This window comes from Nematostella vectensis, chromosome 2 (genome assembly GCF_932526225.1).
Source record: "Nematostella vectensis chromosome 2, jaNemVect1.1, whole genome shotgun sequence".
Taxonomy (NCBI): Eukaryota; Metazoa; Cnidaria; class Anthozoa; order Actiniaria; family Edwardsiidae; genus Nematostella; species Nematostella vectensis.
In genome coordinates, this window is record NC_064035.1 from 11,543,416 (window position 1) to 11,556,908 (window position 13,493).

Consider the following 13,493-nt stretch of genomic DNA (forward strand, 5'->3'; position numbering starts at 1 on the left):
ACTCGCAAAGTCTCAGTAGATGCCAAAGGTATGACGTGGACATTTCATTACTCTTCCACGTTGACTCTTCCCCTTCCTTTTCCATTTGCCAAATATTCCGATGCATTTTGTTTTCAAATACATCCTGGTTAACTCAACTTGCCAGCAAGACCCCCATTGATCGATGCCTTCGGTTAATGTCCGTTCTCGTTTGTTTTCGGCACTGTTTTTTATTATTATTTCTAGCTTCGCTCGTTAAGATCCACGGGTATTAATTTTCACTGATCAGCACAGCACCTGTAGCTGATTCTTTTCCCACTTTAGTCAACCACCAATTAATCTCTGAATCTTGAATAAAAATTCCATTTCACTTCTTCCAGCACAAAGAGTCAAAGTTTAAGGAAAATGGTTGCCGAAATGTTATCCAACTTTTATTTTATTTTTTACAATACTGTTTTGTCGCCAAGGTATAGTTCGCCATGTCTTTGCTATTTTATACTTCAGCACAAAGAGTCAAAGTTTAAGGAAAATGGTTGCCGAAATGTTATCCAACTTTTATTTTATTTTTTACAATACTGTTTTGTTGCCAAGGTATAGTTCGCCATGTCTTTGCTATTTTATTCTAATCCATAAACGCAACCAAAATGGAAATATCCGTAGAAAAAGTTTGTATTACAAGAAGGGGTAAAAATACCCTGGGTACCAGAGACTCCGAGCTTCGCGGCGACAACGATTTGAGCGAAGCGAAAAAGCCTTTGGTGCAACCAAGCCAGCCTCAGTATGGTGCTAGCGGCGTCTCGATTACTTGACAAACCGACTTCACATTCACGCAAAAATGACATATCAAAATATTTGTATTTTGCTTTTTCGCTAAGCTCAAATTGTTGTCGCCGCGAAGCTCGGAGCCTCTGGTACCCAGGGTGGCGTAAAATTCACAGTTGTACGAAGTTCACAAAAATGTCAAAAAATGACCAAGCGAAAAAATTAAATGAAAGTGTAGGTAAGAAAATATCTGCGAATTACCTAAGTTGAAAAGAAGAAGGTGACAAAGGTTGACGCAAAATAGTCAATATGCTAAAAAGTTAAATGGTAATAAAGGTTAGGAAAAATCCGCTAATTACCAAAAGTTGGGCAAAAAGATTACAAAAATTGGGGGGAAAAATGCCGAGCAGCGAAAAAGTTGAATATGAACAAGAAGGAAAAAAGTCATAATGAAGGAAAAATCAACTAATTACCAAACGACGATCACCAAACGACGATCACAAAAGTTGGCGAGAAATGGAAGAGCTGCTTATGGCAAAGCCCACTCTGAGAGTGCCCAGTCGGCCCATGTGCGGCATCTGCACATAAAGATACCCATAGCCCCAACGCTGAATACGACAGTAGAAATACACGACAAGTGACCCAGACACAGCTAGACGAAGCTCAAATCGAAACATTGCTAGAGGACCTGCTGCTCCCTCTGCGAGCTATCATTATACTGAGAATATGTTTCGTAGATCTGGTTTTTCTACGTGAAATTATACCAGTCGTGAGGTGAAGCTTAGGGGGGGGGGGGCACAGGAGACGCGCGCTTAACCCCACCCCCTTCCCCCCTTTAAGGGCGGCAGAAGGCAGGTGTTTTTGTTTAATATATATGCGAAGTCATGTCTGCTCAAACGAACAAACGCATCCTGTCTGTATACCGTCATGATTAAATTTCTATTTCTGGCTAACCATATATCATCTCCCTAATATCTTTAAAAAAGTTTAAACGTCGTATTATCCATGATCCGTATTCAATGCAATGCATGGAAATAAAGATAAAACAATAGACTTGATTCGTTTGCATGCATTTGCATTGTATACGGCTTATGGATAGTACGACGTTTGAACTTAGCCTTAAGGTAAAATTTTCTAGTTGCGTACTTTGTTGTTTCGCAAAGCACTAAGCACACAGGTAGCCCAGGCTCGCGGCGAGTGTAGAAGGTCTATTTCAGAGTTTGTATGAGCGAACAAATCTTGTTAAAATAAATATTCCTACTTCAAAAAAAAAAAAAAAAAAAAAAAAAAAAAAAAAAAAAAAACAGTAGTCTGACGGTGTACTATCGGCGGGAATCTTTCTTTTGAATTTGAAAATAAAAAACGTTGTAGCCACACTCGATGAACAGACAACAAACCCCACCCCAGCCGGTATGCATTTTGGTCTGGGGTGTAGAATAAGCTGATTCTGTGCTTTGCATGACATTCCTCTCGCTTAGCATTTTCTCTTCACGTTTAGAACAATTTTTTAGGTAGAATATAAGCGCGGTAAGCGTTTTTATGTTTTGTGCATAGTATCTTTTAAAGATGGCTTTTTGTCCACAGGTCTAGACCAATTATTGACATAAACACTGATGTTAATATCACGCCGAATCCGTTTAACAGCCGCAATAAAACATGCTCCAAGACCTTCAAAGGAAAGCTCATCCAGACAGTTTGGTGAGTGGTTCACTTCTCGTGACGTTGGAATTTCTTTTTTGACCGGATTAATTTATTTTTACTTTTTATTGCTTTTTTGACCGGATGAATATTATTTTTACGTCGTCCTCACGCTTCATATGATGATGTGCTGTTTCTTTTTTCAGTATTGACATCGAAATTTGTCTCAGTTATTCTGAAAGAAGAAATCGCACGCACGATAAGTTAAGTAAGTGTGGATTTGTTCTTTCGCCTATATACACCTAATAAAAAAAACGGCCAAAGGCGGTTCTACGACCGAAAGGTGCGAGAAGACTAGGCACGAGTAGAAATCAAGCCTCTCCCACTTTTTGGCAGTTTGACAGGAAGCCCAAATCTTGAAATACGAAAATAGCTAAAAACGCGCCACAAAAGATGCCTGAGGAAGAGGCTATAAATGTAGATAGGTGATTCTTTAAAAAACCTCCGAATTTCCACCCCTTTGTGGGGGGGGAGGGTTTAAGGAAAGAAAAAGTTAATAGCAGGGATATCCTGCGAAACGTCGTCTATTTAAGTTTTATAATATCCTTTCAGTTTTCTTGTAGGTCTTCCTGTATAATAGATATTTCGCTTATATAACTATTAATTCGTTTCCGCTCTTGTTCAGGCATAGATCTTAATATCGAAGCGGATGTTGAGTATACTAGGAACTCAAGGACGTCGAAGCAGTCGCGTGTAGTTTTCTCAACCTCAGAAGGACCTGCGCTTAATAAAACCTTGACTGACGCCTTACCGCACAAGCCCAGAAAAGCATGTTTCTTAGAGGAAGTGTTCCTAAGGGTAAGAAATTCAGAGAGACTTTAAACCTTTACGCCTTACCGCACAAGCCCAGACAATATGTTTCTTAGAGGAAGTCTTCCTAAGGGTAAGGACCTCAGAGAGACTTAAAACCTTTACGCCTTACCGCACAAGCCCAGACAATATGTTTCTTAGAGGAAGTCTTCCTAAGGGTAAGGACCTCAGAGAGACTTAAAACCTTTACGCCTTACCGCACAAGCCCGCAGACAATATGTTTCTTAGAGGGAGTGTTCCTAAGGGTAAAAAACTCAGAGAGACTTTAAACAGCTGAAAGCAAAACATCAAAAAGAAAAATGACTATGAACCTTGGAGAAAGTGTGTATGACTGACCCGGTTATGATAAATACATAAACCAAATCAATACCTTAACGTGCTTCAAAGCTTCTTGGACATTTTTTTTTCTTAGAATCCTAATGGGTGATTTCTCTTTAGTGTGACAACAGGGAGCTCTAGCTCGAGAGACTTCCAAAATACCTGAAAATGCAAACAAACAAAAAAGAAATCTAGAATCTCTCCAAATCCAAGAGGTCCTTCGTGTGCTATACTGAGTTCGATTGAAATACAAGCTTAGTACACTTTATACTAATAATTCGACTTTTCGGTACTGCTTGACTTCAGAATCCTTCAATTAATCAATATTTTATTGAATTTGCTATGACACTCTTATTTATAATATCCTCTATATCAAAACGTGCAGCCTGAGATTTCACGCAATTTTAAGAGCATGTTAAGAATATGCCTAGGCTCAGATAGCAGTAAAATACTGTTTGTTAGCGTTTTAAATTGCAAATCCAATTGTGTTCATGATAACACAGCTTTTAAAAAAATCGGTTAATCATATTTTCAGCCCTAAAAAATAAGAACGGCCTAGCCTCAACCGAAAATTAAAAAGAGTGTGTATGATAACAATACGTCTATTCATAACTAATACATGTTGTTGTTTTCCAGGAGAATGTGTCTAATAACTGTTGTGGTTGTTTTCCAGGAGAATGTGGAAGATGTTTACCCCGATATCACATTCAGGATAAACTATAAAATGCACGAGCCATCCGTCCCACCCACGGCAGCACCAGGAACTCTTTCATCCCTCAAAGATTACGCCATGCTAGAGACCAAGAAAGGCTCCTTCGCTTCTGCCATGGTACGCTGCTTGTATATCACCAGGGCCGTAGTAAGGATGGGGCACTGGGGGAACGCCTCCCCCCCCCCCCCCCCAAATATTAAAAAAAAAAAATTACAAGGAAATGACCAGTAGGAGCGTGGCTGTGCCCCCCAACAGTTTTCTTAATGTTTCTGTATTGTGCCAAGCCCCCAATCTTACGTGGCCTGCTACGGCTCTGATGATTTGATATTTGACTGGATATACAACGTGTATCTCGTCTTTCCGCGCGCATTATGGCGGGATAGTGTAGGATAAACGTTAGCCTCCCCCGCAGGCATCTATTTGTACTTTTTCAATACTTTTATTGATTGGGCTTCCTGTGGTGATTGAACCGTAACCGGAAGGCAAAAGAGGGGCAGGGGACAAAATCGATCCCTTTCTTGATCACACCACAGGAAGCCCGTAATCAATAAAATCCCTTATACCCAATTAAAGGTCCAAAACACTCGAGACGCTTGCGGAGGAGTCTAGGATCAACGTTAGCTTGTTAACTTGTCGGCAATACACGAGATTTAGTCTTCAACTTGCGGTATAGGGACTAAATACGCATATAATAAACTCCTAAGCATATACTTTAGTTTCCCGTTCGAAGGGTGCTTAACTACCTTAATAGTAGCGCATACTCAAAAGCTCCAGAAAAAAAAAAAGATCCATTTATGGACCTTTCGTGTGATTGATGTTAGGAAAGCGATACAGTAGTGTAGATAGCCACAAGAGAATCGATGGTATTTATTGTCAAGCTTCCTTCTTGGTCCTAGCCGTCGCAGCTGTCGCACCTAAGATTGTGCTTCACCTCATAACTTATTTGTTGATGTTTTTTTGTTCCGTCTCCCATCGCGAATTTCACTCTTATGTGTGCCCGTTCTTCGTGCGTATTTCCTGACGCTCCGCTGTCTATTGGCCCAGTCGTTTCTAAACCTGGCTCTTTTTCTTATTGCAATCTCGTCGCATGGCTTTGATGTGCTGACACTCACAATTGCGGACTGTCATTAATAAAACGATGGTTCTTTTTTCCGCAGCTGAAATTTCAGCGTGACTGCGTCAAGTGTGAGCCGAACCTCCAAATTAGCGACAAGAGCGACAGGTAAGAATTAGCACTTCACCTTAAGCGTTTGATAAATGACGTTTAATTGTTTAAACAATGGTATTAAAATTCTTGCTAGCGCATGGATTTATACCTGGGGCGAAATTTGAAGTAGGTTAATAACAGAGTGACTAAAAATAAGAAAGGCGCCAAGATCTCGGAGTTCCTCTTATAGATTTTGATAAGACTTCCTCTAAGTGACGTCCAAGGTCGAAAGTACAATATCCTAAAGTTGGTTTTTCGAAAATTTCCCTACAGCCAACAGCACTTTACAAATGAAGTAAATTTGTGAAACAAGGGAATTTGACCGTTCCGTTGCCACGGGAACAGTAATGTAAACAAACTTTGCATTTTTTATAAAGTTCATCCATAGATACATGACACAGCCAAAAAGTTTAACGTTCCGATCCAGTTAGCAAAAGATACGAGTTGTTATTGACTTGTTGGTTGGGGACTGGGAAACAGTATCGAATTTCTTCAAGTCTAGCGAATTGATGCAAAACTCCGGCGTTTAAGTTTTAAAACTTAAAAGATTTCGCAAAAGCTTACCTGACTTTTCTTTCGGGATACGGAAATTTGCGGAAAACAGCAGTATTCTACTCGTTTTTCGGTGTACTGTTTTTTGGTGTACTCCTGACAATCTGCCAAGGCGGTTAACATAAAACATTATTCCAGCTGGCCGGTTTGTCTTCTCCAAAAACAGTCTTGAAACCATTGCTTCGGCCCCTTTTCTTGGAACCTTCGCTTCTCCCGCCTTCCTTGAGACCCTTGCTTCGGCCCGCCTTCCTTGAGACCCTTGCTTCGGCCCGCCTTCCTTGAGACCCTTGCTTCGGCCCGCCTTCCTTGAGACCCTTGCTTCGGCCCGCCTTCCTTGAGACCCTTGCTTCGGCCCGCCTTCCTTGAGACCCTTGCTTCGGCCCGCCTTCCTCGAGACCCTTGCTTCGGCCCGCCTTTCTTGAGACCCTTACTTCGTCCCCCTTTCTTGAGACCCTTGCCTCGGCCCCCCATTTTTGGAACTCCTGGGTCCACTCCTGGTGTATGAGACAATAGAGTTAATTGCATATTTTTGGGAAATGAAAATGAAAATAACAAATGTTAATCGAATGTGTTACTGAGCTACATGCGTCGAAACGCAAACTAAAATCAAAACGTGTGTTGGAAAAGTAATATATATATGTTTTTTTTTTACATTGTGTGATAATGTAAATTTGTTTCAGCGATCCTCCATGTGTAGGACGCGCTTCCGTGGATATAACGCGCCCTGATTTTTAACTCATTTGTCATAAAAACGTTTGTGTTATGTATTCGTAGTAAGGTTTTGATGCTCTTCTTAATCACGAGATACTTTATTCTTCTTTATTTTCGCGCAACTTAAATTTCGCGAAAAATTTCTAGGCACATTGCGCGATCAAGGCGAAAGATATGTTTGCAGGGGATTTACTTTCGCGAATTTGGAGGTTCAAGTTACCTTTTTTCCGTTTTTTTTTCAATTATGACGTCAACCGACTACTGAAACAAGACCAATGTTATTGAAACAAAACCAACACGCTGTTCCTTAGCGGCAACTGAATCTGAATCGCCTCAAAAGTCAGTCTAACGGGAAGTGTTCTTGTCCTCTCGAATCGCCTCAAAGTCAGTCTAACCAGAAGTGTTCTTGTCCTCTCGAGCTGTTCTCGAGTACCGGTACATGTCAGTCTAACCGGAAGTGTTCTTGTCCTCGAGCTGTTCTCGAGTACCGGTACATGTCAGTCTAACGGGAAGTGTTCTTGTCCTCTCGAGCTGTTCTCGAGTACCGGTACATGTCAGTCTAACCGGAAGTGTTCTTGTCCTCTCGAGCTGTTCTCGAGTACCGGCACATGTCAGTCTAACCGGAAGTGTTCTTGTCCTCTCGAGCTGTTCTCGAGTACCGGTACATGTCAGTCTAACCGGAAGTGTTCTTGTCCTCTCGAGCTGTTCTCGAGTTCCGGTACATGTCAGTCTAACCGGAAGTGTTCTTGTCCTCTCGAGCTGTTCTCGAGTACCGGTACATGTCCGTCTAACCGGAAGTGTTCTTGTCCTCTCGAGCTGTTCTCGAGTGCCGGCACATGTCAGTCTAACGGGAAGTGTTCTTGTCCTCTCGAGCTGTTCTCGAGTACCGGTACATGTCAGTCTAACCGGAAGTGTTCTTGTCCTCTCTAGCTGTTCTTGATTACAATTACTATTACTATTACTGTTCTTGTCCTCTCGAGCTGTTCTCGAGTACCGGTACATGTCCGTCTAACGGGAAGTGTTCTTGTCCTCTCGAGCTGTTCTCGAGTACCGGCACATGTCAGTCTAACGGGAAGTGTTCTTGTTCTCTCGAGCTGTTCTCGATTACAATTACTATTACTATCACTATCACTATCACAAATCCGGATAGAAATGTACCGTAAAACCCGAATCCTGAAAGAAAAGTTTCGTAAATCCAGTATTCCCTGCGATATATCTATCTCAAAAAGACACTGGTTCCACGAATTCCCAACGCCCCATTAAAAAAAAACTGTTGTGGATCCATTTATTTAATTTTTTTTCTAATAATAGATCATATTAAATTAGCCGTGAGGTTTGAACTGTGCCTTCAAATACGGCTGCTTAGAAGAGGCTCTGTTTTTATAACTTTTCTCGGGCTCCCACGCACCCAACTTTTCACGGTTTTCAAAACTCTTTCAAACCCTGACGAGTGACCTGAGATATAGAATTTGTTTCACGGTTTGTTTTAGCAACCTCTAAAGTTGTAACCTGATGTGTTATATCTCAGAACACTGGCGGTGGGTGAGCGGGATTATGTAGTGGACGTGACGATCTCGAACACTGGCGAATCCGCTTATAACACGGAGCTACTGGTTACCATTCCCGAGGGGGTGGCCCAGAGTCGGGTGCTAGACGCCTCGGATACAGACAAGGTAAGAAAGTTTGAAAACAGAGAGCACAAGCAGCAACACATTTCTCGACAACGGAACGCAACCAGAAATAGAGGAGCTTTACTTTAATCGCTGCGACAACCGGCGTGGTTAAGCAGATAAATGGGTGAGAACAACTTTTCAAGAAGGGTAAAGTTGAGCATCCGTCACTAGAGAAATGTTCCTTAATGATTTCGATTTCGTTTTTTAACATGCAAATGAGATCTTTTTTATTAAAATATTAAAAATGCTTTGAATAATCGTTCTTTTTTCGTTTGTACTCTTTTTGATGTACTCATTTTTTTATGTACTGTGAGCATGAATAGAATAGGGGTATATAATGAGCCGTTTTCAAATAAGTAGGAGTCCAGTGCAATTTGACAAAAAAGTGACGCTTTGACTGGTTGGATTTTGTTTCCAAATTTTCTACCAAATCATCGCATTCTGAGCCCTTTTAGCTCGTTAGGTCAAACAAGCAAAAAGTTATGACGGCTGTTAACAGACCCTGGCCCAGGGAAACCAGGTCGTCATTGTCACCGTTATGAGGCACGAGATCGAATGGGTGGCCTTATTCCCCACCTCTTGCTCATTGTTGCGCTTCTTACATCCATCCATTTTTTTCTCTTGCCCAGGAAGCGTTCTCCATTGGCCATCAAGCGGTTTCAGACAAGACAGAGAACAACAGCACCAGGCTTCGCATTCCCATCGGAAACCCCATGAAGACAAGGACTATGGTGGGGAGCTAGACAAAAATGAATTGGCCATTTTCCTCTTTACTTCTGTTTCTCTTTTGTTCCCTATTATAAAGTAGTTTTCCGTAGTTCTGATTTCTTTCTATTGAAGTAGTATCGCTGTAGCAAAAGTGGTTTTCTGGAGATCAGTTTTCTCTCCATTGAAGTTGTTAATAATGTTCTTTTCTTTATTCTCCATTGAAGTGGTTTTCTGGAATTCTTTTTTTTTTTTGGCGTTTGTTCCCTATTTGGTTTACATGCCATTATAAGTGCTAACAAAATCTCTGTTCAATTACCATGAAAAGGGGCATAGAAGCCGTTTGTTCTTCTTTTTTGTTTTCTCCTGAAGCTGAATTACTTTTTCTTTTATTTAGAAAAGAGTCCAGGTTTTTCTAAATACCGGTAGCTTCAGCAAGTCCCAGGACTTCCTTCCCATTCTCCTTGAGGTCACGAGGTAGGAGACTACACATTAATATGGCACTTAGAGCCTGCCCCTTGACTGTGCTCGTTTCAAACCTGTGTTAACCTTTACCTGTTTCACGTTTTATGAGCGTATCGAAGTGTAGCTGATAAAGATAACACCAACTCGTCTTTGAAGCCATAAAAAAACATGTACAGCGTTGACAGGATTATTAATTTTTATTACATATTTTTGGAGGCGTGAGGAAGGTTTCAAGTTCGCTATCTTTCTCCTTCCCTTAAAAAATGTAATTTACAATCACAATGATTTAAGAATTAAATGAGACTAGAGGCAAAATTGTAATTCTTGTGTGTTAGATAAAATGGCCACAAAACGCGGTGGCTGTGTTTAATTTTTATATTATATAAATGACTCTTTTTCTATCTTCGCTTTCAGCTCGAACAAAGAACAACCCGAGCAGTTGAAAGACAACCTTATTGAGCTCAACGTAACTATCGTTTCTCAGGCTGACTTGGAACTCTCTGGGTATGAATTTATGTTATGTGCCAGCTAAGGTGGTACCTTCATTTTACGGACACTTATGAAAGAATGTCTATCAACCATTCCTTTGTTATTGTTTACAATAACAAAGTCTGATACTTTATTGATGATATTTCATTGAAAGTTTCTCAGATACTTGATTGAATCAGCCGATGGAGATGGATACTTTGAGTCACTCACAGTGTGGGAACGTAAAATGGCGGCGTGATTGGCTTTTATAAGTGTCCAACTCACTATCAGTTTTCTACAAAAGTAATTTACTTTGTGACCTTTATTAAACGATGAGCTTCCAATAAGGAGCAGCCTTTCACTGTCCTGGTGTTAATAGAAGTACCACTTTAACTTGGAAATGGGGATGGTATGACCAACAAGATGTTAATCATTAGATGCCCAACTTATGGCCCGTTTATGTACTATTTTATGAATGAGCTATTGGCTTTTATTGGGTTTTCTTTCTATCTTTATATCAACTTTTCTTTTTTATCTTATACTCAAGGGTCAAACAGCCCTTTGTCATTTTGAAAATCTATTTGATTTGAGAACGTTTCCCAACTCAGTTCATTTAAGCAAGAGCAAGTGTCGTACGGTGGCGAGGTCAAGGGAGAAAGCGCCATGAGGGTTGAAGACGAGATTGGCAATGAAGTTCGTCACACTTACATCGTGAGTACATGTTGATCTTTTTCCGTTTTCATAATTTATTTTGACAATATTTATGTTATTGTGCCTTCTTTTTTTTTCAGGCTCAAAACAAGGGCCCAGACTTCGTGCCTGAAGCAGAAGTCGTCATTCAGTGGCCGTTTGAGGCAACCAATGGCAAGCATCTGCTGTATCTTATGGATGTTGAGGTGAGAATGTATATAACTCATGGCTTGTTGTCTTTCAAAAGCAAGGTGACTTAGCATGCTAGCTTACATAGAGAGCTCTCCTCATTGAAGAGACTGGCAGCCCAAACAAGCAAGGTGCTTAGAGCTGGGCCTAGAGAAAACATGTTTGCTTCTCAGGCTGTTTCATGGGCTTCTTTAGCCCAGCCTCAAATCCTTTGGTATTTCATATCAGTGAAAATTAAAGTCCCGCAGAAAACGGGTCAGTGGCAGGATCGTGTAATTAAAAAAGGAATCACTGAACGTGACCTTCTCAAAATATTAGAATAAAGTTTGGTAGTGGGGGGTATGTTGGTGACCGACGCCCAAACCTGATGGAGACCATTCTAATGTGCTTATCTTTGTTGATTTGTTTTCTTCAGATAAGTGGTAATGCTGAGTGCACATTTGCTCCTGATCAACCCAACCTGCTAGGTCTCATTGTAAGTATTAGCCAGTACAGCACTAGTCCATAGTAGCCAGGTCAAGTCAGTCAGCACTAGTCTATAGTAGCCAGGTCAAGTCAGTCAGCACTAGTCTATAGTAGCCAGGTCAAGTCAGTCAGCACTAGTCTATAGTAGCCAGGTCAAGTCAGTCAGCACTAGTCTATAGTAGCCAGGTCAAGTCAGTCAGCACTAGTCTATAGTAGCTACGTCAAGTCAGTCAGCACTAGTCTATAGTAGCCAGGTCAAGTCAGTACAGCAATAGTCTATAGTAGCCAGGTCAAGTCAGTACAGCACTAGTCTATAGTAGCCAGGTCAAGTCAGTACAGCACTAATCTATAGCAGCTATGTCAAGTCAGTACAGCACTAGTCTATAGCAGCTATGTCAAGTCAGTACAGCACTAGTCTATAGTAGCCAGGTCAAGTCAGTACAGCACTAGTCTATAGTAGCCATGTTTAGTCAGTACATCACTAGTCTAAAGTAGCCAGGTCAAGTCAGTACAGCAATAGTCTATAGTAGCTATGTCAAGTCAGGAAAGCACTAGTCCATAGTAGCCATGTCAAGTCAGTACAGTGATAGTCTATAGTAGCCACGTCAAGTCAGCACAGCACTAGTCTATAGTAGCCAGGTCAAGTCAGTACAGCACTAGTCTATAGTAGCCAGGTCAAGTCAGTACAGCACTAGTCTATAGTAGCCAGGTCAAGTCAGTACAACAGTAGTCTGTAGTAGCCAGGTCAAGTCAGTACAGCACTAGTCTAAAGTAGCCAGGTCAAGTCAGTACAGAACTAGTCCATAGTAGCCAGGTCAAGTCAGTACAGAACTAGTCCATAGTAGCCAGGTCAAGTCAGTACAGCACTAGTCCATAGTAGCCAGGTCAAGTCAGTACAGCACTAGTCCATAGTAGCCAGGTCGAGTCAGTACAGCACTAGTCTATAGTAGCCAGGTCAAGTCAGTACAGCAGTAGTCCATAGTAGCCAGGTCAAGTCAGTACAGCACTAGTCCATAGTAGCCAGGTCAAGTCAGTATAGCACTAGTCTATAGTAGCCAGGTCAAGTCAGTACAGCACTAGTCTATAGTAGCCAGGTCAAGTCAGCACAGCACTAGTCTATAGTAGCCAGGTCAAGTCAGTACATCACTAGTCTATAGTAGCTATGTCAAGTCAGGAAAGCACTAGTCCATAGTAGCCATGTCAAGTCAGTACAGTGATAGTCTATAGTAGCCACGTCAAGTCAGCACAGCACTAGTCTATAGTAGCCAGGTCAAGTCAGTACAGCACTAGTCTATAGTAGCCAGGTCAAGTCAGTACAACAGTAGTCTGTAGTAGCAAGGTCAAGTCAGTACAGCACTAGTCTAAAGTAGCCAGGTCAAGTCAGTACAGAACTAGTCCATAGTAGCCAGGTCAAGTCAGTACAGCACTAGTCCATAGTAGCCAGGTCAAGTCAGTATAGCACTAGTCTATAGTAGCCAGGTCAAGTCAGTACAGCACTAGTCTATAGTAGCCAGGTCAAGTCAGTACAGCACTAGTCCATAGTAGCCAGGTCAAGTCAGTACATCACTAGTCTATAGTAGCTATGTCAAGTCAGGAAAGCACTAGTCCATAGTAGCCATGTCAAGTCAGTACAGTGATAGTCTATAGTAGCCACGTCAAGTCAGCACAGCACTAGTCTATAGTAGCCAGGTCAAGTCAGTACAGCACTAGTCTATAGTAGCCAGGTCAAGTCAGTACAGCACTAGTCTATAGTAGCCAGGTCAAGTCAGTACAGCACTAGTCTATAGTAGCCAGGCCAAGTCAGTACAGCAATAGTCCATAGTAGCCAGGTCAAGTCAGTACAGCACTAGTCCATAGTAGCCAGGTCAAGTCAGTATAGCACTAGTCTATAGTAGCCAGGTCAAGTCAGTACAGCACTAGTCTATAGTAGCCAGGTCAAGTCAGTACAGCACTAGTCCATAGTAGCCAGGTCAAGTCAGTACAGCACTAGTCCATAGTAGCCAGGTCAAGTCAGTATAGCACTAGTCTATAGTAGCCAGGTCAAGTCAGTACAGCAATAGTCTATAGTAGCCAGGTCAAGTCAGTACAG

At 41.5% G+C, this 13,493-nt stretch overlaps 1 protein-coding gene across 1 annotated transcript in view; it reads left to right on the forward strand.

Moving 5' to 3' along the window:
* The window catches only part of LOC5521123 (integrin alpha-6), a 30,942-nt gene that overhangs the window by 11,994 nt on the left and 5,455 nt on the right, over positions 1 to 13,493 (forward strand). Inside the window, exons 15-26 of the mRNA XM_032366504.2 lie at positions 2,326 to 2,439; positions 2,586 to 2,647; positions 3,065 to 3,237; positions 4,241 to 4,396; positions 5,437 to 5,501; positions 8,278 to 8,422; positions 9,052 to 9,153; positions 9,525 to 9,604; positions 10,007 to 10,096; positions 10,669 to 10,771; positions 10,852 to 10,956; positions 11,355 to 11,414. Coding sequence (XP_032222395.1) covers positions 2,326 to 2,439; positions 2,586 to 2,647; positions 3,065 to 3,237; positions 4,241 to 4,396; positions 5,437 to 5,501; positions 8,278 to 8,422; positions 9,052 to 9,153; positions 9,525 to 9,604; positions 10,007 to 10,096; positions 10,669 to 10,771; positions 10,852 to 10,956; positions 11,355 to 11,414 — 1,255 coding nt within the window. The remainder of the gene's footprint in view (positions 1 to 2,325; positions 2,440 to 2,585; positions 2,648 to 3,064; positions 3,238 to 4,240; positions 4,397 to 5,436; positions 5,502 to 8,277; positions 8,423 to 9,051; positions 9,154 to 9,524; positions 9,605 to 10,006; positions 10,097 to 10,668; positions 10,772 to 10,851; positions 10,957 to 11,354; positions 11,415 to 13,493) is intronic.